Source organism: Brachycentrus maculatus, unplaced genomic scaffold (assembly GCF_059751285.1).
Source record: "Brachycentrus maculatus isolate JH-2025_06_01 unplaced genomic scaffold, ASM5975128v1 h1tg000326l, whole genome shotgun sequence".
Lineage (NCBI taxonomy): Eukaryota > Metazoa > Arthropoda > Insecta > Trichoptera > Brachycentridae > Brachycentrus > Brachycentrus maculatus.
Window position 1 is genome coordinate 1,067,514 of NW_028281075.1, and position 25,785 is coordinate 1,093,298.

Here is a 25,785-nt window from a genome sequence, read left to right on the forward strand (position 1 = left end):
TTTTATAAATAGGTTGTAGAATTTGTGCAAAGTAGTGAATGTACAAGTCCCTTGAGATAGAATAGGTAATATAATAAACACCCATGCAGTACCTTCGCGAAAGCAGGTCTCCAAATAATGTTTACATTGTGTTAGTGGTCAACAGTTTTATTTTGTTATAAGAACTTGAATGGTGTGCATTGTGAATTGTGACATCTTTTGTTCAACTATTGGCACATACAGGTACCTAACTAAACCTTAGTTGTCGATATAGTGTTTACCTGTACATCGTTATTACTCCGTCCAAAATTCCTACGTTTACTTTTTAAAATAATTACTAACTGAACTAAATCACATCTTAGAAAAAAAATTAAGATATAACTTGGTTTTAAAATCATTTTAAATATTTTAATATAACTTAATTATAATGTCTACCGGTTAGCTTCGAAACCCGTAGACATAATAATTCAGGTTTCACTGTATTTTTAATTTTCTACCAATTGGCACCATTGGCTAAAAAACTTATTTTTTTAACATAACGTGGTTTGCAAGTGGACTACTCAACTATAGTCACTCACACTACGCAAACTAAGAGACTTGCGTGCAGCTGCCTACAAAATGACAGTATAATAATATCCAACCTTCACATAGGAGATGGCACCAGGAGAATAATAAATTAATATCAGAAAACATAAGTAATACAGTAACGTCGTTATAAAATACACCATATTGTACCGATGTACCATAGATATGTAGACATTGCGTAAAGATCTTGTAAAATCTTTACATGCTTAATGTCCATTTAGTTAATTTTAATATTATTACGTGTAGCGATCTGGAAAACAGCGATTCATGGAAATTGTGCAAAACACAATTATCTTTTAAACGGGTTATCTTTGTATAATTCAAGCCGTCAATTAGAGAAAAATGAAGGTCGTTATATCCGTAGCCATCTCGAAATATTTCGTGACATCCATCGGAGGTGAGCGAAATACATAATTTTATTGCAAAATAGTTAATGAACACTTTATCCTGCATAAAACGGTTGGCTACAAAAATAATGGGAGTCTGAGATAAGCATTATTGATTAACTGGGCTCAGTATTCGTCAAATAGCAACTTTATTAAAAAACAAATAGTAAAATTTAACGTAATTGTAAAAAAAAAACAAATAGTAAAATTTAACGTAATTGAAAGGAAAGGAATTTTAAAAATGTTTTAAAATATTTTCCCAACATATTTACAAAATTTGTGAATATTTCTGATTTTTTATTGCTGCGTAAATTTCAAGAACTAATACGACGTTAACACATACGTCCCGGTTGTCTATAAAATAGATTTTTTTACTTATTTTTTGTCATTGTATTTTGTAACTAAAAAAATGCTTTTCTGAAATACACAAAAACATCGGTCCAAAGTGATACCTTTATGTTTAAATATTTTTTTTTATGACAATAAAATATGAAACTATTGATCAATCTCATCGAATAATTTAAAGGTTATTTATCATATAAATGAATTTCGTACCATTCGGTAAAAGGTTCACTTAAAACCTTGTACAATACTTTTTTATTTATATTATTTTTGATAATACACAATGACGTCATCAAAACATTTTAATACATACATTTTTTTAAAATATTTTCATGGCCTTTCAGACCCTGGGTTATTATGTTAAGTGTCGTCAGCACTTCCTCGACGACGTTTTGGATAGCATTACAGCATCGCACCTGTTATCGTTATCAGAATAATAATTTCGACTAAAGTGATAACGGAAATACCTAGTAGTTGGCATCATCTTGCTATGACGTGGAGTGTCGTCCTTTGGCATTTTGACTTCAGGCGGAATTTATAGGAAAAAGATTTTTCCTGCAGTTCACTGAATTGGAAACTAAGAGTGTGGAGCCGAACTCTATTCTAGCGGAATGGAAAGCCTGTTGACGACAGTTAACAGTGCGACTTATCCTGGGGAATTTTACGTGGCTTTCTCCCAACAATGAGCAAATGCTGAGAAGTTCCTGATTAGCCCACTCTAGATAATCCCTCCTGTTGCCAACACAGATTGTAATAAAATATGTTTTTAGTTAGAATAAACAAAAATCGACTTAATGATCTATAAACCTTGTACATAATAAGAAAGGTAAATAGGAAATACAGATTCCATCCTGAAAAAAAAACAGTTAAGATAGCCAACAATCCCAATGCAACCAATATTGTTTATCTTTTATCTGAATGTATCACGCTAGAAATCTATGTGGCTGGCAAATTTTCAAACTTACATGTAAAAAAAAAGAGTATAGAAATTTGCCGATCTAAAACTATTAACAAGCTCCGTCAATTTAGGAAATAAGGAAAGACAGAGAGCAATTTATCCCAATCATGCCAGTTATCAACATTTAAAAAGAGTTTCAAGTTTCAACCTGTGTAATCGCCTGTGTTTCAACCTGTGTAATTCAACCTGTGTACAGTTTCAGCCTGTGTAATCGCCTGTGTTTCAACCTATGTAAAGTTTCAACCTGTGTAATCGCCTGTGTTTCAACCTGTGTAATTCAATCTGTGCAAAGTTTCAACCTGTGTAATTCAACCTGTGTTAAGTTTGAACCTCTGTAATCGCACTAAATTGTTGATTACAATATGTCATACACATTCACAACTTTTGCCATAAATTACAAAATATCTGGTAGTGTCTCGAAGTTCCCATTTTAAGGATAATTGAAAGGTGATCATTGTTCCCGAAATTTTTCTTAAGCTCTTACCGTTTTTGTGGAAAATAAAAGTTCTGGGATACGTTTATGGGAGAGGGGAACACCTCCTGGAGACAGGACGGAAGGAACTACTCTACTTATTTACTCTTAAAAAAAATATTAATAAAAAATAAAAAATAAAAATAAAAATTGTCTGCCTCCATAGTGTAGTGGTTAGTGGGCTAGACTACCATGCTGGAGGTCCCGGGTTCGATTCCTAAGAGGGTCAAATTAAATTTTAGTGATTTTTCAATCTAATTTTTATTTAATATGACCCTGAAACACAAGGCTGATCACCTTTCCCTCGTGTATTAAACGATCAAGATAACACTGCTTCTATATGATAGAGTGCCCATGCACCATTAGGTGTGGACAAGGGTTAGAAGAAGATTAATAAAAAATGAGTTTAAATAATATAATATGTTTAATTTTCTAGGTTTATAGGGCGAGTAATAAAAAAGCCTTTTTGATTTTCATGTATAATTTCCTATAGTATATTTTCCTGTAATTATCATCAAAAGGCGCTACATTGGATCATCTGTCGCGATTTCGTAAAACTTAATATCGAAAGTTCTCCCATTGTTTCATAAACAACTAGTCAACTATATAGTTCAACTAAAGAACTGAAGATGGCGCTCATGGAATTAACAAAACATATACTTTCTTTCAAGACAGCAATTCGTTTTGTTATTCGTAAATTTTTAAGACAATATAAAACCAGTTGATAGTATCAACCTACTTCTTGAAACAGATTCTGCAAAGTAAGGAGACTCCGACCTGTCTAATAAGAAAAGTGTACGAATCCTGCGTACTGATTTCATTGACAGTACGCAAGATACATCGCTCACTCCTTTCAACAACGTCATATATCAAAAAACTAGATTTTTCAGGAGATCATTTTTAAAGTTTAAAAATATAATACAATGTATTAAAATAAATATCAAGTCACTTATTGAACTTTTTGTTGTGCAACAGATCTTTTTAGGTAAAACCTGAATGTTTTTTTTTCATTTAAAAAATATTTATTTTATAAAAAAAATACATTTTCTTCAAAATGCAAAAACAACACTTTCTACCCTGTATCGGGTAAATATTAAGTTAAAAATATTCCGCTTTTGCTGGGATATACCTAGTACATTTTATGGGCATTCCAAAAACATGTACAACTGAAAATTTACGATTTTTGATATATGACGTTGTTGAAAGGAGTAAGCGATATGCACTAGAGACTATGGCTCTGATAAAGAGAAATGCAGAAAAGCTCAAGTGCACACAGTGATCCATGTTAAGATTAATGCTTGGTCTAAGCCTAATGGATATAAAAAAATGAAGATACCAGGAAAATAACCAATGTATATGATATCATGAATCAAGTGGCAAAACTCAAATGACAATGGGCAGGACTCATTGCAAGACAGGACTCCACAAGATGGACCCCAAGAATTTTGTAACCTTGGGAGAGCGAAAGAAGTGTCGGAAAACCCAAAAAGAGTTGGTTCGACGACATAATCGCTTTTGGGGGGTGAAAACTGGCTGCAAGCAGCAACCGACCGGAGGAAATGGAAAGAAGGGGAAGAAGTCTATATCCAGCAGTGAAGGTCAGAGGGCTCAAGAAGACCTCTTGAAATCCTACATGAATAGATTGAATAGTTTCTCAAGAACTGTCACAAGACAAGGTAAAATCTTACGTTACTGGTAAAAAAATCTTATTACAATAATTATTGTTTTGGTAATATTTTGAATGTTCATTTGTAAGTATTATTATGTTATCTTTCAACTTTGACCGATATTAAATGGAAAAAAGTTACCTTCGAAAAAATGCAAGTTTGATAGTTATTCGTTTAGTTATGTACATTTCATGAATACGCTTATATAGGCTGCCATTATAAACATTTGAATTCGGTCAATATTTTTAAGTGAAGCGCCTATTTCAGTCAATATGGGTAGCATACGTGTTCTTAAATCTATAATACAAAGGAGTATTAATCCAAATGTCACCATTATAATTTGTTTAAAAAATAGCGTTATTTGATGTTTTCTAGTATTCTTATTTTAAAGACCAGTTCAAATACGATATTATTTTTTAGTGAAGCGCCTATTTCAGTCAAACTGGTTAGCATGCATGTTCATAGATCTATAATATAAAGGAGTTTTAATCCAAATGGCACCAATAAAATAATTTCGGAACTGGCGTTATAAAATGTTTTTTTATTAATTATTAATTTTAAATTTTTATTAATTACTAACTATTAATTTTAAAGACCAGTTTATTTATGTTTAATTAATGATTTTTAAGGAAAGAGGAATATTTTTTAAAAATAATAGAGATGAATAAATGATAATACATTTGATTTACTGAGCAAAATAATTAAAATTATTATTGCACATATATAAAACCAAGACTCTGTGTGGGAGTATGTGCGTGCGTGTATGTGTATGTGTGCATGTGCATGTGTGTGTGTGTGTGTGTGTGTGTGTGTGTGTGTGTGTGTGTGTGTGCGCGCGTGTGTAAGTGTATGTATATGTGTATATATATATATATATACATATATATATATATATATATATATATATATATATATATATATATATATATATATATATATATATATATATATATATATATATATATATATATATATATATATATATATATATATATATATATATATATATTTATATATATATATATATATATATATATATATATATATATATATATATATTTATATATTTATATATATATATGTATATATATATATATATATATATATATATATATATATATATATATATATATATATATATATATATATATATATATATATATATATACTTAGTATTGCTATATTGTTCTATTTGTTTTATTATCTCATCGAAGTAATAAATAAATTAACAGAGTTCCACCGTCATTATACATCTCGGTTTTAGATGTTGAATGTATCCATGTATGTAGGTAACGGTAGATTGTAGTTGGCCACTAACTGTGGTGAAAGTGAATGCTTTATGAAAAACAAACTTGACTCTTTTTTTAACATGTTAACGAAACCGTCTCCGTGTGAAATTGTAAGTTGCACGATTGATATTTAAAAGAATTATTAAAACAAACTTACCATATTCATAATAATACCTAAAGAGTGTGTTTTAATTTGGCGTATGAAATGAAAAGCGATTGAATGAATAAGATAATTATTAATTCCGGTTTTGTACCTACACTATACGAATCTCTACGTTTGTTTGAATCAGATACTTTCGGTTCTTAAGAAAGATTTAGGTTAAAACGTTTTTTGTTTCGCTTCTTATTCTAGCCAAGGTACTGAGTAAGAAAAATGATCGTTAATAACAAATAGAAGACATGACGTCGGATGTATTACGGCTAAATGTATGTATTATGTGTAACCACGACACTACTAACCCGATCAATTTGAAAACATACCTCATAGTATACTTTATATCGTATCAAAGTATCGATAAAATTACATATTCGCGATCCCATTTTATGAAATGAGATAATTTTTATAAAATATATTAAAAGCCAAGTATGTGATTTTAATGTTTGCTATTTTTTGTCTTATTACTTAATAATAAATACAATACAGAAAAAAAACACGGCTCGTGTTCGTATGGTAGGTACAGGTTAAGTGTAATAAATAATAATAATGAGCCGCTTAGGCTCACAGAAATTGAAATACATATTTGGGTAAATAATAAAAAACACAAATATTTCTCCTTAAATTACATTTATACCATTTATTTATATATATATATATATATATATATATATATATATATATATATATATATATATATATATATATATATATATATATATATATATATATATATATATATGTATATATATATATATATGTATATATATTTATAAATATATTTTATGGACCATATCGGTATCTGGAACACTGGTCGTGTGCTCATCCTCATTTTTTTTAATGTGAATTGGATAGTTTTTTTTATGAATATATATGGAAAAAATATGTATTTATGTTTCTTTTAACTCCTTACCTTTCAAAAACTGTTTTCTTTTCAAAACCATGTAATTATTTCGATAAATAATAACTTATTTTTTCAATGCAAAAATGATGTTTTTAAAAATGTTACCTGGATTTAGAGCAAATAAAAGTGCGACTTAACGAATACTTGGCCTTAAGTTCAATCGTATTTTAAACCGTGCCTTACGTGCGTCCACATTAAGTGGAATATTGAATACCAGGTGCGGGAATAGAGAAAAGTACAGGAAAAAGAAAGTTGTCAAACGGTGCGCAGACTCCGCGCGCAGAGGCTTTGCTCTTATTCGGAGCTTGCTCGCCTCTCCGCGGCGCTGGCGGCACCTTCCTATGGCGGCAAAACCATTTCCACATAGTAGTTTCTGCGCCGGGCCGAACCACCGCACCGTCCGTCGCGAGTCTCTCGCTCTTACCGCTATTTAGTTTAAATATTTGGATTTTATCTCTCTTTCGTCTTGTACGAACAGGTGAGTTCACCTTCTCTTTACTTACTTATAGATTTGGCGTTTAATTTGTAGAGCTCCGTTTCAATTTATGTATTAAATGTTAAATCAAATACTAATTTTTTGAGCCTACTAAGTTGTATTTTATTGTTAAAAAACTCTCTTCACTTACTTACACAGTAACAGAACAATTAGTTTTGTACTGACGTTACATAGTGGAACTGCATTTTATAGAATAAAATAATAAATAGTTTTATTTTAGTTTTTAATACCAAATAGTTTTTACCAGATAAATTTTACTTGACTAGGGACCGGGATTCGTCGTAACCGATATCATCATATCATTCGTCGTAACCGATATCATATTTGATGATATCGGTTACGACGAAACCCGGTTTATACTTAATTATTTATGTGATTTTACATTAGGTTTATATTATTTGACCACGACCGGGTTTCGTCGTAACCGATATCATCGGACTAGTTTGATGATATCGGTTACGACGAAACCCGGTTGATATTAAATCTATGTTGAAAAAACTATATGATTATTATTTTATTCTACAGAACAATAAATCGGGCCATTAAAACAAAAAATCAGGTTAAATTTGCAACATTTATAAAAAATTTGTAGTTACATTTGCATTTGAGGGGCTAATTTAATGTTTTAAAAATTATTTCAAGTAATGAATTTCTGCAAGTAAATATCATATTTATATAATTGAAAGAAAAATTGGTATATTTTAATGTTGTATTTATTGGGACTGTTTGCATATGTAAAGTAAGTATACATCGTAAACCTTAAATTACACTACAAAACGCTACAATACTACAACTTCTATGTTTGTACAAATACGAGTATTCCCATCGTCTTCAAATGCCGTCGCCTTTTTATTATTATTGGTGGTTTTTGTTTACTTTTCGTTTCGTAAATAAAACAACCTCTTTGCAATTCTGTTTGTTATTAAAAAAAAACCTAAACACAAAAATAGAAAAATAGATATTTGAAAAGATCCCTCTAAAATTAATTTTAGTTTGCCATTCGATTTTGGTTTTATTTTTCATCTTTTATATTATTTGAAAAATAAACTCGTAATGCATACATATTTCCCATGCTACCCTAAAATTCTAGTCTGTAATATATTATAAACCAGTTGATCGACCTTGAACATTTTACTATTTGCTCTAGGAAGAAGAAAATCTTTAACGATCTTGTTTCTAATAAATATTACCATTTTTTAAGTGTACTTAATCGAAAAATATTATTTTAAGTGTGCATAATCCGTAAATATGCGTATATTATAGGTATATAAGATTATTCATGTTAATACTTTGATATTTACGTTTCATATTAACGAAACGTAGATACGAATTCATTATCATACTAATTTTCGTAAAAATGATATTGTAAAGAAAAAAGTTTTGAGACTTTAGACAAATATCTTACTTTTAGTATTAAATGTTAAAATCAACACATGATTTTTTTAGTATACTAAGTTGTATTTTATTGTTGAAAAACACATCAAAATCAATTTTGTGACAATTCTTTCGCCTAGTTTTAGCATTTTCAAACGAATGATCAGTGTTTGTTATGACATTTAATACATAAATTTTAATGGAATTCTAAAAATTAAACACCAAATCTATAAATAAATATCTTACTGTAAAATGATTACAGAAAATCGTTTTGAGAGTTATTTATAAGTACTTACTAAGAAGTTAGTGAAAATAAATGTTTTCAGTATAATTTTACTTCTTGTACGAGAATATCATGAGATTCAAGCCGCAAGATTTTACGTCTAAATATTATTATTTTTTCAACTAAATAATAATGATAATTTTTATTCCGGCTTGACTATTCGCAGCCAACGATATTTAGTTTACAACAACTACTAAGGAGTATAGTATTTCATAAAATAACAAAATAACCAATGAAATAGAAATAGAAATATAAATAATATAGCGTAATTGAGATGATATGAGAAAATCAGCTCGCTAGCAATTGTAGCACTGCCCTCCATTGCTGCCACATATCCAGATCCCATATCGCTCACTCCTTTCAACCGCTTTAGAAACGTAGATACGACGTTTCATATTTCAAAATTCGTAAATTTTCAGTTGTGCGTGTTTTCGGAATGCCCAGAAAATGTACTATATCCCAGCAAAAGCGGCATATTTTCAACGTAATATGCTACAGGGCAGAAAGTGTTGTTATTGCATTTTGAAGAAAAGGTATTGTTTAATTAATTTTTTTAATATTTTTTAAATGAAGAAAAAACATTATGGTTTTACCTAAAAATATCTGTTGCACAGTAAAAAGTTCAATAAGTGGCTTTTTATTAATTTTTAATACATCTTATTATATTTTTAAACGTTTTTAGACGTTGTTTTAATGAGTGAGCAATTTTTTTTGGAATCTGAGGCCGCCATCCACCCGCAGTAGTTATAGAGTCCTGACGGACTCTGTCACCTGCACATAGAGGATAATCTTCAAAATAATTCTGAATAAATAAATAATGCTCTATTTAATTAATGAGGGGGGGGGAGGATGTACGGACAGAGGCCGACACTTCGGGAGTGAGCGATATGTGCTCCACAAGCATAGAATATTCTTCCGACCCGCGTCCAATGGTATAAAGGGCATTATATAGCAGTATACTGCATTATATAAGCGCAGTGTTATCTTGATAATTGCACGGTGTCGATGTGATCAGTCTACTGTTTTTCACTCTCAAATTGATTTAATATCACCAGTCCAGGGTGATATTGAATATATTTGAGAATGAAAAAGAGTTATGTTTGTTTTGATTCTCCTATGAATCGAACCCTTGACCTCCAGCACGGTAGCCAAACGCGCTTACACTACGGAAGCAAACATTTAATATAATAAAAGCGGAGAAATCTAATAATATTTTGTTTACTGTCGTACCATACAAACCAATGCAAAAAATGAGAAATAAAGTAATAAAGTAATAAAATAGAACAGCTAAGACAAAAGAAAAACAAGACAATAGGCCAACTAAGATGTCGTAAAGTTTAAAAGTTGCTAGTGCGTAAAATAAGAAAACTAAGATATATGAGGAAACTAAAAGATGTTCCCCTTTGTAGTGTAGGCCTCAGGTTCGATTTCCTGGGTGGTTAAAATAAACACAAGTGACTTTTCACCCTCATGTTTATTTAATATTACCCTGGATTAATACCTGAAGCGCAGGACCGATCACATTTCCTTTATGTATTTAACGATTAAGATGACACTGCGTATATACGATGCAGTGCCACACGCACCATTTGCGTGCGGATAATGGTTAGAAAATAATTATGAGAGGAAAATAATCATGACATTTCATTCAAACTATTATCCGCACCCATATGGTGCATAGGGCACTGCATGATATAAGCGCAGTGTTATTTTGATCTAAACACACGAAGGAAAGGTGATCAGCCCTCCGCTTCAGTTACCAGTTCAGTGTAATATTGAATAAATAAAAGAGTGTAAAAAAGACTTATATTTATTTGACCCCCCCCCCTGGGAATTGAACCCGGGACCTCCAAAACGGTAGCCAAGTGTGACCATTAAACTACGGTGGCGGAAAAAATACCAAACAAGATTATTTATTTTCTTTTATGCTTTTCTATAGAGCAGGCTGATTATTACTATTATGATTAAGAAGTAATGCGTTGATGTTAATATTATTGTAGAATATTTGACGATAAGTAATGTATGTACAAGCATTTAAATCCCATTTAAGTATGTTTGTTTGTACACAATGTTCTAGATCTAAGTCAGGTTCGGTACGTATGCATAATGTCATATTTTTGTAAGAAAAACAAAAAAATAGACAGAAGGGAAGAAAAATTAATTCAAAACGAAATAATAAATAAAAGTCAGGTATTTTTTTTTCAATTTGACGGCAGCAAAAAACCGTAGACTTTGCCTCCATTTCGATGGATGAATAATAATATTTTATTGCGCAACAAATAAATGAATATTACATGAAAAAACATTATTTCACTAATATTATTATTAGTGAAGTATTAATTGTATAATACTTCGTGTCTTTTTATCTATTATGTATTTAAATGTTTTATCTACAATAATAAATACTTAATTATATTCAATAATTAAATACGTATTCAGAAAAAAATGGGGGTAAACGTCTTGGGTAGACGCTCGACTGCGAATCTAACGTTGTACGGGTACGATTCCCCCCACTTAACGAACCTATATAGATAAAGGTTCAAGATCACGTCAACCGGTACAGACCAACGTCTGTTTTAATTTTTTTTATAATTCGTGAGTAAATTTTCTTACAAAAAGATTTAAGGCGTTTTCAGCGCAATAAAATCTGCGTCGTCGAATTCAACGGGTTAAATTTGGTCATAAAACCTTTTTGGACACCTTTTCTCTTGATTTGTAAAAGAGAGAAGAAACATTGTTTGGAAAAAACAGATATAAGACCTCTGGCTAGCGTTCCGGCGTCGAAATATTAACATATTTAGATAGTTCGTACTCAAACGATATATCTCAATACCAAATTGTGAGTGTAATTTATTCCAGTTTGTAAGAGAATCGTCAAAATGGTGTTACATATTTGGGTGGAACTAATACGATGTATTTTTAGAAATCTTGTATGCTTGAACTCGTATGTTTGTACATATAAATATGTAGCAATTATTCTTTCGGCAAAGTTTCCCCAAATTCGTGTGGTGATATGAAAGAATACACAAATTTAAATAATAATAAAAAAGTCGTTGACCACAAAAAACATTTTACGTAAAATCTATTTTTGATTAAGAAGATTCACGTTGTTTTGCATAATGAAAATTTGATATACTTACTGAGTATTTTATACATTTTTTGAAACTCATAATGATCCATGTATAAATAATAAAATAATAAAACCCTTATCCGCACCCCAATGGTGCATAGGGCACTGCGTCATATCAACGCAGTGTTATGTTGATCGTTTAGATAGAAGGAAAGGTGATCAGCCCTCCGCTTCAGGTAATAATTATTAGAATAATTAATAATAATTATTGAATAATTATTAGAGTGAAAAAAATCACTTATATTTATTTAACCCCCCTTGGGAATCGAACCCGGGACCTCCAGAACGGTAGCCGAGAGTGCTGACCATTACACTACGGAGGCGGACAAAAATGTATAGTATGTTATATTTCTATGCTCATCACAAAGATCTGTAAGTAGGAAATATTAACACATTTAGTGGATTTTTTGTGTTCACAACATTTTTGTGTGTACTCAAATCCTTGTTCACAAATCGCTAGACCTATATTTTCGATTTCTAGTGGGGTTAAAATAAATTCAAGTGATTTAGCTTAAACTTAACTGAATAACTTTAATCTTTATTAAATTTCAACCTCTACTGGTACAAGATACGCAGGACTGATCAATTTGCAATCCTGCAATTAACGATCAAGATAACACTGCGCTTGTATGATGCAGTGCCCTATACACTATTGGATGCGGATTATGGTTAGAAGAATATTTAATGCTTGTGGAGCACAGATGGGATGATCTTGTATATTTTACCTAAATCGCAGGGGGATGAACTTCATGTGGTTAACGATCAAGATAACACTACTTATATATGCGATGCTGTGCCTTATGCACTATTGGGAGTGGATAAGGATAAAAAGAAGACTTTACGTAGGTGTACTGCGCATTTGATAGCTTATACTTATGATGTAAACTAATTTAAAATTCCTTGGTTCATGCTCCAAAGTTCAATTAATAGATTATATTAAAACCCGTGCAAATACTTTTTTTTATTATTTTTTAATATTTTTCCTTACCCCATGTTTATATTCTAACATTTTGAGTGTGTCCAAATACTTGTTCACAAAATCTGGATTATCTCCAATTACAGGAGTTGTTTTCATATTATTTTTTGACATTTCATCAAAGATGAAGAAGAATATGGAAGTCTGGGCATTTACGGGGCTTACGACCGTCATAGGCTGGTTTGAGTGATCACTTTATATTAGTGATCACTTTATTTTAGTGATCACTTTTTACTTTGATTTATATTCTAATTTTATAAAATGAAATAAATCCTTGACGTAATAATTAAGCTTTATATGAGTAATGTAATAAATGTACATGCGTCAGTTCGGAGCTGATCTGGATTTCGTAAGTAGGGAAGCATCCGCAAAAAGAGCAATTGTGTTTGCCTACTGAGAGAGTCCGTTAAGTGAGTGTTTATTCAACGGGGTCACTTGTACCACACGAAATCGAGTGAGAAAATAAGAATTAAAATTATTCCCAAAGTATGCACAATAAAATGCGTGCCAATAATTTTTGATTATTAATTAATTTACCTTAAAACGTCTAGTAAAACATTGCATGTTTGAACGCCAAAGTATCATACTATTGCATGATTATGTAATAATTTGAATAATATAAATATTTTTAGTATTTATTGTCTCTGGTCCTTGAATTCTTTTTTCTGTTTGTTGTTTCAAGATTACGTCACTTCACGCACGACTAGACCTTTATTTTACTACAGTTTATGATAACTGTAAAAATATAATGTTATGAGTTTCTCGTTGTATCGTGAAAATCGTTTTAACCATAAATATTGTCTTTGTGATACGAGTAGCATGAAAATAATTTTTCTCTTTGTGTTTTCTGTCTATCCTTTTTGTTTGATTTGATGAAAAATATCATTTTATTGACTCATTACACTGAAAATTGACAACCATCAGACAAGATAAGAATGAAAGGATGAGGATCCGTTTGACAGGATTTGAGTATGTTAAATATCAATCGTTCAATACAATTCAGGAATGCAATTGATTACTTAATATAATGTATCAACGTAATATGTATGTACATATATGCGTTAATGGGCCATTTTTCAAAAGTATTTAAGGATAAATTTTTTAAGCAACCAATAAACTCTAATCTTTAAAATAATATAATGTTACTCGCTAAATGGTTTTCGTTATTGTGTCTTTTTTTAGATTATTCATAAATATATCGCATGTGTTTTAAAAAAATATTAGATTAGTGAGAAATCGAAAAATGAGAATAAATAGTAACAATAACTATCACGCTAACGCTTATTGAACGTACAAAACATAGAGAGTGAAGTATTGATATAGTTTTCCAAAATTGTATGCAGTTTTAATATTTCAACTTTGTATCTTTGTGTCATTTTCCTGAACTATTGCGAAAACGATTATATTAAATAAATGAGAGTAGCACACAGGGGATAATGATTAATATTTTTTCATGAACTTTTAACATGTTCATAAAATACAAACATATATGTTTTATATATCAGTAAATATTTCAAAACATATTGGATATTAAAAGAACTACAAAAAATATTCTTTCACTTCCATCATATTGCAAATATGCGAATTGAACTTTCTAAATTTATTTTTGAGTTAAAGATCATTCATTACCTAACAGTAATTAACTAACGTTTATAATTAAATTATTACACATTAAAACTTAAAGTATTGTAATTACGCCATAAATAAATTTACTAGATTATGTAGGTACGATACCTTTTATTTTACTAGGATAATGTTTCGGTTAGTATTTAATATTCCTTGATGCACTTTTAGAATGGCACAAAACACTAGTTCACTCGAATACAGTTTGAACGGAATTATTATAATCTAATTCCATAACCAATGTCTTGCAGCTTTAGATAACAAACTGAAATATCTATTATTTACAATCAATTTAAACGTAAAAAATGATAATTATGTTATTATGTTTTGTCGTCAAGGTACTTTGAATAATTTTATGTATAAAGTTATGTCGGTGTGATAATGACCCATTCGATATAAATACATTATCGGTAAATTATAATAATTGATTTTTCATTTTCTCTTACAAATGTGTTCCAGACAGATTTGGTGACCATATTGAATAATGTTTTCATTTTTCTGTTTATTTGGTATTATTTTAAGTAAAGGTCTAATTTTAGCCCCTTAGCTAAATAATGGAACTAAGCATTTTTTTTAAGATTAGACTTTTTTATTCGTAAATATATTATGTGATATGGCACTGTACTTAATAATTATACAGCAGGTGGCTTCAACTGACTCTTACTTTAATAAAAAATGTTTTAGTTTAAATGAGCATTACCCATGTATTAGTTTATAAGAAAAATAAGGATCTTATAGGATACATAGCCATGAAAAGAGTTTAGTTACAGATTACCATCGAACATTCCTTGAAAGTAATCTCGGGCCCAGATTTAATACAGGTAAGTCTACCTTCATTAAATGTAGACGATTTACTCTGATTATCTGAAAAAAACTTGTGTTATTTTATTGGTTGTCGAAAGGGTTAAGAAATATGTATGTCAAATACACAGATGATCCAATAAGACTAATAATATTATGGCAGAACGCCCTTGATATGATCAACACGAAGCAATCTGGGATGAAATGATTATATTGTGTTGGTAGATACTCGTAAATAAGTACCTATTACCGTCTATCGACGGATCAAAATGATCTTCACCTATCTTTAATATTTACACACTTGATGTCTGCATCTCCTACAATAAAACAACAAAAAAAACACAAGGTACCTCCCTTCGAATGCATAATACAAGTAAAATATATACGTACTCGTATATTATATATTCACTTTAAAAAATATTTTGATAATATGTATTTCAATTCTAACCCATAAGGGTTAACCCTATGCACCATTGAGTGTGGTTATCTGCACCCAATGATGCATAGGGCACTGCATCGTATTTATCCAGTGTTATCTAGATCGTTACTTACATGAAGGCAAGGTGATTACTCCTGCGCTTCCGGGACTAGTCCAGGGTAATATTAATAAATATTGGAGTATTTATCATTAATATTTATTTTTAACCCCACCCCCCATGGGAATCGAACCCGGGACCTCCAGCACGGTAGCTAAACACGCTAACCATTGTACCACGGAGGCGGACAATTATCGATAAAATGTACTTCTATTATTATTATTATATATATATATATATATATATATATATATATATATATATATATATATATATATATATATATATATATATATATATATATATATATATATATATATATATATATATATATATATATATATATATAAAATGTTTTTGTCAAATTATATTTATGCTTCAATTGAAAATATCGCTAATGTGCTTCTTGCGCGAAGTCTATGTATGTATTTATTTTTTTTTATAAAAATATTATTGGATGTATTAACATTTGTTTTTTATGTACTAAAATTAGTTTTTATATTCTTTTTGTTATTTTCTTCGTTATTCGTCAAACTAATAATAAAATGCTAAAAATTGTATCGCTTCGTCTATTGTAAATAATAAATACGCAAAAAAATGCATTTTGTCAATATTTCACAGTGGTTCAGTAGATGTTTTTCCCTGGTTTTTAAAAACTCTTTTGTATTGTTGATACAATAATGATAATATTTTGCGGTGGAGAGAATTTAAAAAATTTTCATTTTTAATTTATGGTGGCCTTCGTATGTTTGTTAAGCTGATAATTTGACCTATTGACCCTTCTTACTGTAAATAGAATTGCAAATACACATGCGAAGACACATTGCTCAGGTCCTAAAAATAATACTTGTATTTACGCATATTAACGAAGTCTTATTTGTCGATTCGTCAAGAATGACAATTTCCCAGTTTCTAACGCTCAAATAAAGGTGTGGGTATATTTCCGGCATGTATATTCTTTTCATTAAATTATCCACATTTATATCCAAATGATATTTATTCGCAATTGGCTTTAAAAATAAGACCGGTCAGTAAAAGTCCATACAACAAAAAAAACAATTAAGTAAATCTGTGCCATCCTTTATCCAACCTACATCCAGTTGAAATCATATTCTCTAGTAATTTCCCTGCTGTTTAAACCATTGTTTAGAAAACCCTAAAACAATGATAATCGCCCTAGTAACAAGGTTATATTAAATAAGGGTATATCAAATAAATAAATAATAAATTCGGGGTTATATTAAATAAGGGTAATAATAATTTATATTCCTTCCCGCCATTGCAAAATTGTATGAATTATCTTTCGTGTATTTCCTTTTCCATTCATATTCGTCATTTTAAGCGTGACTGGACCCTTATTTTATTCGAGGGTGTAAAAAAACGTTTTACTTAAATTATTATTTTGATAGTATTGTGATATTTTAACTGATTTTGATCATTTTACCATTTTTAATCCTTAAGAATATTCGGGGAAAATATCTTCAGACTTTATCAATACATACATACAATAGTTATTTAACCGGTCATACTTTCATAAAAAATAAAAATAAAATAATTTTCAAAACACATTACATACGTTAGTCACATTCCCGATGAGTAATTTCTATTTCTCATTTTGGGACATGGGATTTAGATTAACAAGACTGGAACACAAATAATAAAGTAACAAAAAATATTTTTTAAATAACCAAAACTAATACATGGCAAAATATAAAAACAATAAACATGTATAATAAATAGGCGTAAGAAGCATATTAAAAATAAATACATGAAAAAAACATAAGGTAAGAAGCATATTTAAAATAAACAAATGAAAAAATATAAAGAATGAGAAAAAATAACAAATGAGAAAATATAAAAAAACATAAAGTAAAAACAAAATAAGAAAATATGACTAAACACTACATGTATATCTTTCCATAAAGTACATTTTCAGATCATTCATTTTGGATCCCCGAATGGGTTCTATATACTATAGATGAATTCATCGTTATTTGACTCACCACAGCAGAAAAGTAAATAAAAAAATTCAGTCCCGTTTCTGATTGCGTACCGGTTTAAAGCTGTTAAAATGCAATCTGAAAGTGAACCAAGTATGAAACAAAAAATAAACACAAAATATCCTGTTTAAATTTAATTATTTAAACTTTCAAATTATTTCTGAGAGTGTATTCACTTTAAAGAATTTATTAAGTATTTACTGTAATTTCTTCAGTAATCAGTGAAATTACATGTATCAAATGAAAATGATTTTTCTAATGACATCGATACTTTAGCATTTCCTTGACGTAATAAATATAGAATTCATAATACACCTAAATACATTTTTACTCCTTATCACGACTTTTTAGCTTGTATGTAAATACGAGTGATTATAGCTATTGCGCAAATATCTTATATTTGTATGCGTCCATACACAATTGTTGTACGTATTTTTAAACATTTTTTTGTTATTCAAATAGGTATTCTGATGCTAATTTTACGTTTGTTTGTTACTAGTATTCAGATTATATTTTTAGGTTTCTTTAGTATTCATATTTTGGTATGTTACTTGCAATACTTATTTAAGTATAAGGTATCTCAGAGACAAAATTTAATAAACATTATTTGTATTTTAATACTTATATCCTTCGAACCATAAATTTGATAAAAAGAGTTTATTATTGAGAAAATTATTACAATAATATGAAATCATTATAATGAAAAAAACTATTCCGAAACTCGATGTTTAAATATTTAATCAATATTACTTATGTCTCCTATTTTAAAACCAAAAATCGCTGATTATTATTTGAAAAGGTATCACACATTTCTTATTTCACACGCGTCATTTGATAATAAACAATAACCTAAGCATGTGAGCACCTTTGCATTTATGTATACATAATACAAAGTGTATCAAAAGAAAGTTTACATTTAGTGGTTCGATTAAAAAAAGTTAGATATTTAAAGAGAAAATGTATATTAATTATAAAAATACACAGTTTGGGGATATGTTTCTTTTAAAAATATCGTCCAAATGTAAACCCTCACGTTCGGGGCACTCATTTAACAGTAAAATTTATCATGGCGGCTCGTCAGCTAGACTCCGTGATGTCTGCTATTTCGTGATGAATATTTTTTTCAAATGCGCTAGGGAAGTCTTTTTTTGCCTAAACTTAAAATTTCAGATAGCCCCATAAGGGTTAAATCAGGACTGAGCATATTTATCTCATCTCTCTTGAAGATCAGTTTACCAAGGAAAATTTCACAAACTTGTAGCAGAGACGTATTGAACGTGTGACGTTGCTCCGTCCTTCTAGAACCATATTTTTTGGTTATAACCAAGATAGTTTTGCAATTAGGCACCAATAAGTCTTCTAACATCTCCACATAGCGCTTTGATTTCACTGTAACTACACGTCCCCTTTCATCTTCAAAAATGTAAGTTTCATCGTCTTAAAATGTCTTCAACACTTCTCTTTTCTACCGTTCTTCCCGGATATCAATTTTTCAAGTACCGAGTAGTACCGGTTTCTTCAAACTTTTTGACCCGATTTCGAATGAGAGGTATGCTTGGTGCATCATTTAAGTGGCGAAACCCTTGAATGTCGCATAACCTTTTATGCACACAGTCAATGAATCGTCTTTTTTTTGTAAAACTCATGCGTTCTCTTTAGATAGGGACACTCCGCGCTCCATTGGGATCAAATTCACAAAAACCAGGCACCCATCACGCCTCTCGGATTCTTTGTGTTCACCCATCAAACTAAACAAACATAAAGATTCTTTTGAGACACCTTGTATTTTTGTTTTATTACCTATTAGACGACCTAATGCGATATAACATTATATGTTATAATGAACCGTTAATATTCTTATCAGAATATTATTATTCAAAGACAAGGGAACATTAAATGATAATAATAAACGTACTGAAATAATGTATTGAGTTTGCGTATTAACACGTATACCATATACTGTACACGTACATATATTGTTACATATATATAGGCAATATTCCTTTTCCCCCTTTCTATAAAAATTACTAGCAAATAGAAGCACTTACTATCACTATTTATTTAGCAAAAAAAAAGATTCCATTGATTTAGTTACACTCATACAAGGGATTTGACCCTGAGACTCAAATATCACGGTATATTTGATATCTTAATAGAGACGAGGAATCTTTTTGTACGAAATGAAATGGAAGTCTGACCATTCAAAATCACTAACATTCATTATGCTAGAACGTAAACTCTGTGCATGCCAAATGCACAGGGTTTACGTCTACTAAAAACTTGTAGTCAAATAAGGTGGATGCATGTCTGTTCAATACTTACATGGATGACCTTACGATGTGCTTAAACAATACCTAAATCGGATGCCACATAAGGGCTATTTGAGTCAACAACATCAGTTTCTCTGACGACACAGTACTACTGACGCCATCCATCCAAGCAATGCCAGAACACGACGTGGTATATAATTTAACCAAATCTGTCCTTATATTGTATTTAAGCACTCTTGATAAGCTAGAGAGAATGTGATACTGCCATCGGTATATCTACACAATACTTTGGCAACTTCCTTACCGATGATGCAGAGATATGAAGAGAACTTGGACATCAAAAGGCAACGCAAAGCTATTTACACCAGGGCAAGTACCTGCATATGTTGGCAGGAAGATTCTCTTAATATGGAGATGAAGTCAAGAGAATACTCTTTACAACATACTTGACATCTATGTACAATTCTTAACTGTGGAAAACCGCCACGAAATCTGTTTGGAATAAGATAATGATTGTGTACAAAAATGCGTATTAACAATTATTACTTATTGTTTCGGCATTAACTTTGTGGTAAGACATGTTACAATGATTAAAGAAAACACTTGTTTTTTACCACTTGAGTTTTATTATAGACTACATGTTTCAGAAGTTAAACTTCCATCATTCATTTGCTTTCCATTTTTCCTTTGTTTTCAAACTCCGCCCCTTGACTAACCCCTTCCCCTTACTTTCCCCTCTCCTTATTTATAGAACAATTTTATATTTTATATTTTAGTTATTATACAGACCTGAATGATGGAAGTTTAACTTTTGAAACATGTAGTCTATAATAAAACTCAAGTGGTAAAAAACAAGTGTTTTCTTTAATCATTGTAACAATTATTACGCATGCCTCGATATAGCACTGCTCGGAAGTGTTTGCTGGCTAGACTTGTGAACTTTTACTTGTGAATCCAGAAATATATAATTGACACCATTTGGGTCACAGCACAGTGAATACAGCCTCCAATATACAGTATCTACTCAATGAATTAGGGCCACGCAGAATTTCGCGCATTTTCTCAATTCAAACAGGAAAAACTCAGAGAAAACCTTGAATAAAACAACATTGAATTTTATTTACACATGAACACTTTATTACGCTTAAATTATGCATATATTTTCATATAAATATAGATAGTATTTAGTATTTCCACCTTTGGCAGAAATAACTGCCTCAATTCTTTTTGGCATACTTAAAATGCACTGTTTTATCATTTTTTTATTTCTTCGTCTTCTGACCAAATTTTTTGAATATTTTTTTTAGACAGTCTACTGTCGGATTTGGAAATGAGTATACCTTATTTTTTAACATGCTCCATACGTTTTCTATAGGATTAAGGTCCGGAGAATTTCCAGGCCAGGGGAGCAAAGGCAGATTTTTGTTAGACAAAAATTTTATTATTGATTTAGCCCGGTGGCAAGGTGCCCCATCCTGCATGAAGGTGTATGGACCTTCTGTTGGGTCGAGTGTATGGTAGAAGGGCAATAAAATTCGTTCGAGGACCTGCTTATAGGAATTTTGGTTCATTGTTCCTTCCACGAAAAACAACGGCCCAGGTAAATTGTTAATAATACATGACCATATCATTGTTGCAGGGGGGTGTTTGATAACTTTTACCACACAGGCCTCATTGTAACGTTCCATTGGTGTTCTCCTGACGAATCGACGGCTCTCTGTCACGGCTTCTAACCGGCACTCATCACTAAAGATGACCTGAAAAATAATGAAAATTTAAGTTTAATTCAAATATATAAGTTTATTTACTAAAATGATATGTTGAAAATTCAATTTAAATAAATACCTTTTTCCAATCATCTACCGAGTAATTTCGATGTAGCCTGGCCCATTTTAATCGATCCGCTTTCATTCGTGGTGTCAATTTTGGTACTTTTACAGGGCGCCTGCATTTCAGATTTATTTCGTAAAGACGTCGCCTCAGTGTTGATACCGATATATTTATACCCTCTTCTTCCAATTTTATTTTTAACGTTTTTGCTGATGCACTACGGTTTTCTAAGGCACTTTGAACGATTTTTCGATCAGTCCTCGGTGTTGTTTTTCTAATCCTACGACAGTTCTTTCGCCGATTGCTGGTGGCGGGTGACTGATTTTTTATTGATTTTGAAATTCTGTCCACTGTTTGACGAGAAACGTTTTCTTTTTTTGAAATTTCTCTATTAGATAGTATTCCTAATTTCAGTAGCACTATAACACTAGACTTTTTTTCCTCAGAAATGTCTTTACTTTTTCCCATTTTGCCCTTTTCAAAAAAAACACTTGTGCTTACAAAAAATTTTTATACTTTATGAACTAAAATTAAAAATTAAGTTTTTTTCACAAGACACGATAACTATATAACCTCTCTGAACAAAACAACAACCAGAACTCAAGAAACTTCACTAATAAATGAGATAGGACTATTTTTTGAACTTTCAACTATCTGTCTACCTGTGCTAATTAGGGACCTTTCTCAGAAAAAGGGTTTGAAATTTTGTAAAGGCTTAAATAATCCAGGTATATTTTACATATTATTGAAGGTAATATACATGATATTAGATGTCAATAGAAAACTTAAAGTATTTATGTAAAATAAATATAATAATCCAAAAGATTTCAGAGTATTCAAAAAAATAATGGGTGGCCCTAATTCATTGAGTAGATACTGTATACCCAGTAAACAAGATCATTAACCACTCTTTGCCTTATTGCCTTTTTTCTTTCGAATACCACGAAAGATTGTTATTTTCTAGGAGCCAGCATACTAACGATAATAAAATATACTTATATACATTAAGCTTTCCCAAGCCTCGACATCAAATTGCTGGAAAGCTAATTAACAATTTGCTTTCCAGCCATTGATATATTCGCCGAATGAATAAAAGATTTATGATTTATTTACATAAAACACCAGTGGTTTTTATGGCCAAAGTTAATGACAAAATACATTTCTTAAGCGCATAATGGAATAGAAAACCTTTTGTGGAATTTAACCGTTGACATCTTGAAATTAATTTTCAAAAGTAGTTTCTGAAAATATATAAAAATACAGACGTACACAAACACATCCAACGGACGATGTCGAATCTGCAGAAAAATCACTTTACAGAAAAGCAATATGGTTGGCCTAATCCGTAATGTGACCAGAACTGGAATTACAGTGAAAAGTTAGTGGGTTACCTACGCTGTGAAACCGGTCACATTGATCAGCATTATCATAAAGAGAAGTTAAACTTATAGCTCATGTTCTTCCTCTGAGAACGATTATTATTGGTGATACAACATATTTTTAACTAACTAACTAACTTACCATCACGCCGCTTCCCAGCTGGGGTAGGCAGAGAGAATAGAACGCCACATAACTCTGTCTTTGCAAACATTCTTCGCCTCTTCCACGATCATGCATCTCCGATTTGCACGATTTGCACGATCATGCATCCCCTCACCCGCCATTTTTTTCAAATCCTAACCAGACCGCTTTCAAGTATTTGGCATACCTGAACGTGCCAAGTTTTTCTCGGTCTACCTGTGATCTTTTCCCAACTACATTCGCCTGAAAAAACATATTTCTTGGTGATAAAATTTGTTTGTTTTAGATACCTACCTTAACTCTTACCACTCTGTAGGCTAGACATTTTGGCCCGTATGGTTCTAGTAGGCAGCTCCGTGGGCCACAATGTCTGGCCTGGCGCAGGTATAACTTTAATCACTGATTTCTCTATCACCCAAGTATATTCTTCCAAAAAATATTTCAGATAAATACAGTTAATCTTAATTAACATGGTCATTCGAATTGCCAGACAGAGTGTCCCAAAATTAGCCCAAAATTAAATTGGAACAAAAATATTTATTTTAATGGTAGAAAAACGTCGCATTTTTTTGATCAGAGTAGCTGATCAGTTACGAGAAAAAATGGTCAGAGTGGAAAGGGTTAAGGCCGTCTCGTGATTAGAAATACAGGGAGAATGTGGATTCTTCCTGTATTTCTAATCACGAACGTGATAAAATCACTGGTTCTTCGTGATTACCATAGTTAAGAACGTGAGGTCCCCATTGATAATGATATTTCCATCGCACTGTGGCGAAAACATCGTTAACTGTAAATTCATATTTTTTTTTTACCTAACGTCCAAGTGACTCTGAAATCTAGCTACGGCTTATGCAACACCGTTTATCATGTTTTTCAACACCGTTTATCATGTCATGAGTAGTCAGGCTTCAACTTTATAAGTTTCATAGCCTATGTTTTGAATATTGAAAGCATTAACTTTGTGGATCATATTGATATATTATTTCGAGAAATAAAAATGCTTTGTGTTTTGATCCACTCACATTTTTATTAACCAACTAGTTTCGGCAACAACCTTTTGCCTTCTTCAGGGCTTAATTTTACCCTGAAAAGAAGGCAACAGGTTGTTGCCGAAACTAGTTGGTTTATAAAAATGTGAGTGGATCAAAACACAAAGTATTTTTATTTCTCGAAATAATATATTCATAGCCTATGCCTACTTGTGAGTGGATTTACTCTTTATGTTTATAGTTACTATAATTTCATGTAATTCATGAGTGAAAATTCTAGGCAAAAACACTCGCTGTATTTTCATACTATGCTGACGTGCCCTTTATCCCGATAGGACCAAGGAGATGACCAACTACCTGGAGTTGGAGACGTCGGCCGACATGCCGCGCGCGGTGAGCATGCTGAAGGACGTGGTGGTGTTCCTGGCGCTGATGGTCTACCAGCTGGCGGAGATGGCCGTCACGACCCTGCTGGACGCGCTCGGCTGGCGCACCCTCAAGGAGCTGCGGGGGCAGACGGCCGTGGTGACCGGCGGCGGCTCCGGCGTGGGCCGCCTGCTGTGCGTGCGCCTCGCGCGCCTCGGCTGCCGCGTCGTCGTCTGGGACATCAACAAGGAGGGTGTGTACCGCTATATCAACATTTTATATTACAAAGGGAACTATGCATTGACTCAAATTTTTACGGGTCATGGAGCATTTCGAGAATACCTCTTCCGTTTTAAAATTTGACTAAACTATTCATAAATATGTATAGTTTTCGTTCGCCTCCGTAGTGTAATGGTCAGCACGCTCGGCTACCGTTCTGGAGGTCCCGGGTTCGATTTCCAGGGGGGTCAAATAAATATATGTGATTTTTTTCACTGTTATATTTATTCAATATTACCCTGGACTGGTCCTGAAGCGGGGGGCTGATCACCTTTCCTTCATGTGTAATCGATCAAGATAACACTGCGTTTATATAAAGCAGTGCCCTATGCACCATTGGGGTGCGGATAAGGGTTTTATTATTATTATTATACATAAATATATGATTTTGAAAAAAAAAATATTGAATAGTTAAGGTATTTAATATTTTTTCAATACATATGTATTTTCTAAAAAAAAATCAGGTGTGAAGTGACCTCTGGCTCTCAGCGCAGCCGGACAGTATCAGTCTATACAAAATTATGTTTTACAAAAAACTCTTCAAAAATAGTATGTACTTCTTCTAATGGAGTATT

The 25,785-nt window shown here is 31.4% G+C and overlaps 1 protein-coding gene across 1 annotated transcript in view; it reads left to right on the forward strand.

Moving 5' to 3' along the window:
• The first annotated feature begins 7,099 nt into the window (after positions 1–7,099).
• Positions 7,100–25,785, forward strand: part of LOC148304210 (epidermal retinol dehydrogenase 2) — a 37,413-nt gene continuing 18,727 nt past the window's right edge. The window contains exons 1-2 of the mRNA XM_088268501.1: positions 7,100–7,214; positions 24,901–25,184. Of these exons, the coding sequence (XP_088124627.1) occupies positions 24,911–25,184 (274 nt within the window). The 5' untranslated portion in view covers positions 7,100–7,214; positions 24,901–24,910. The remainder of the gene's footprint in view (positions 7,215–24,900; positions 25,185–25,785) is intronic.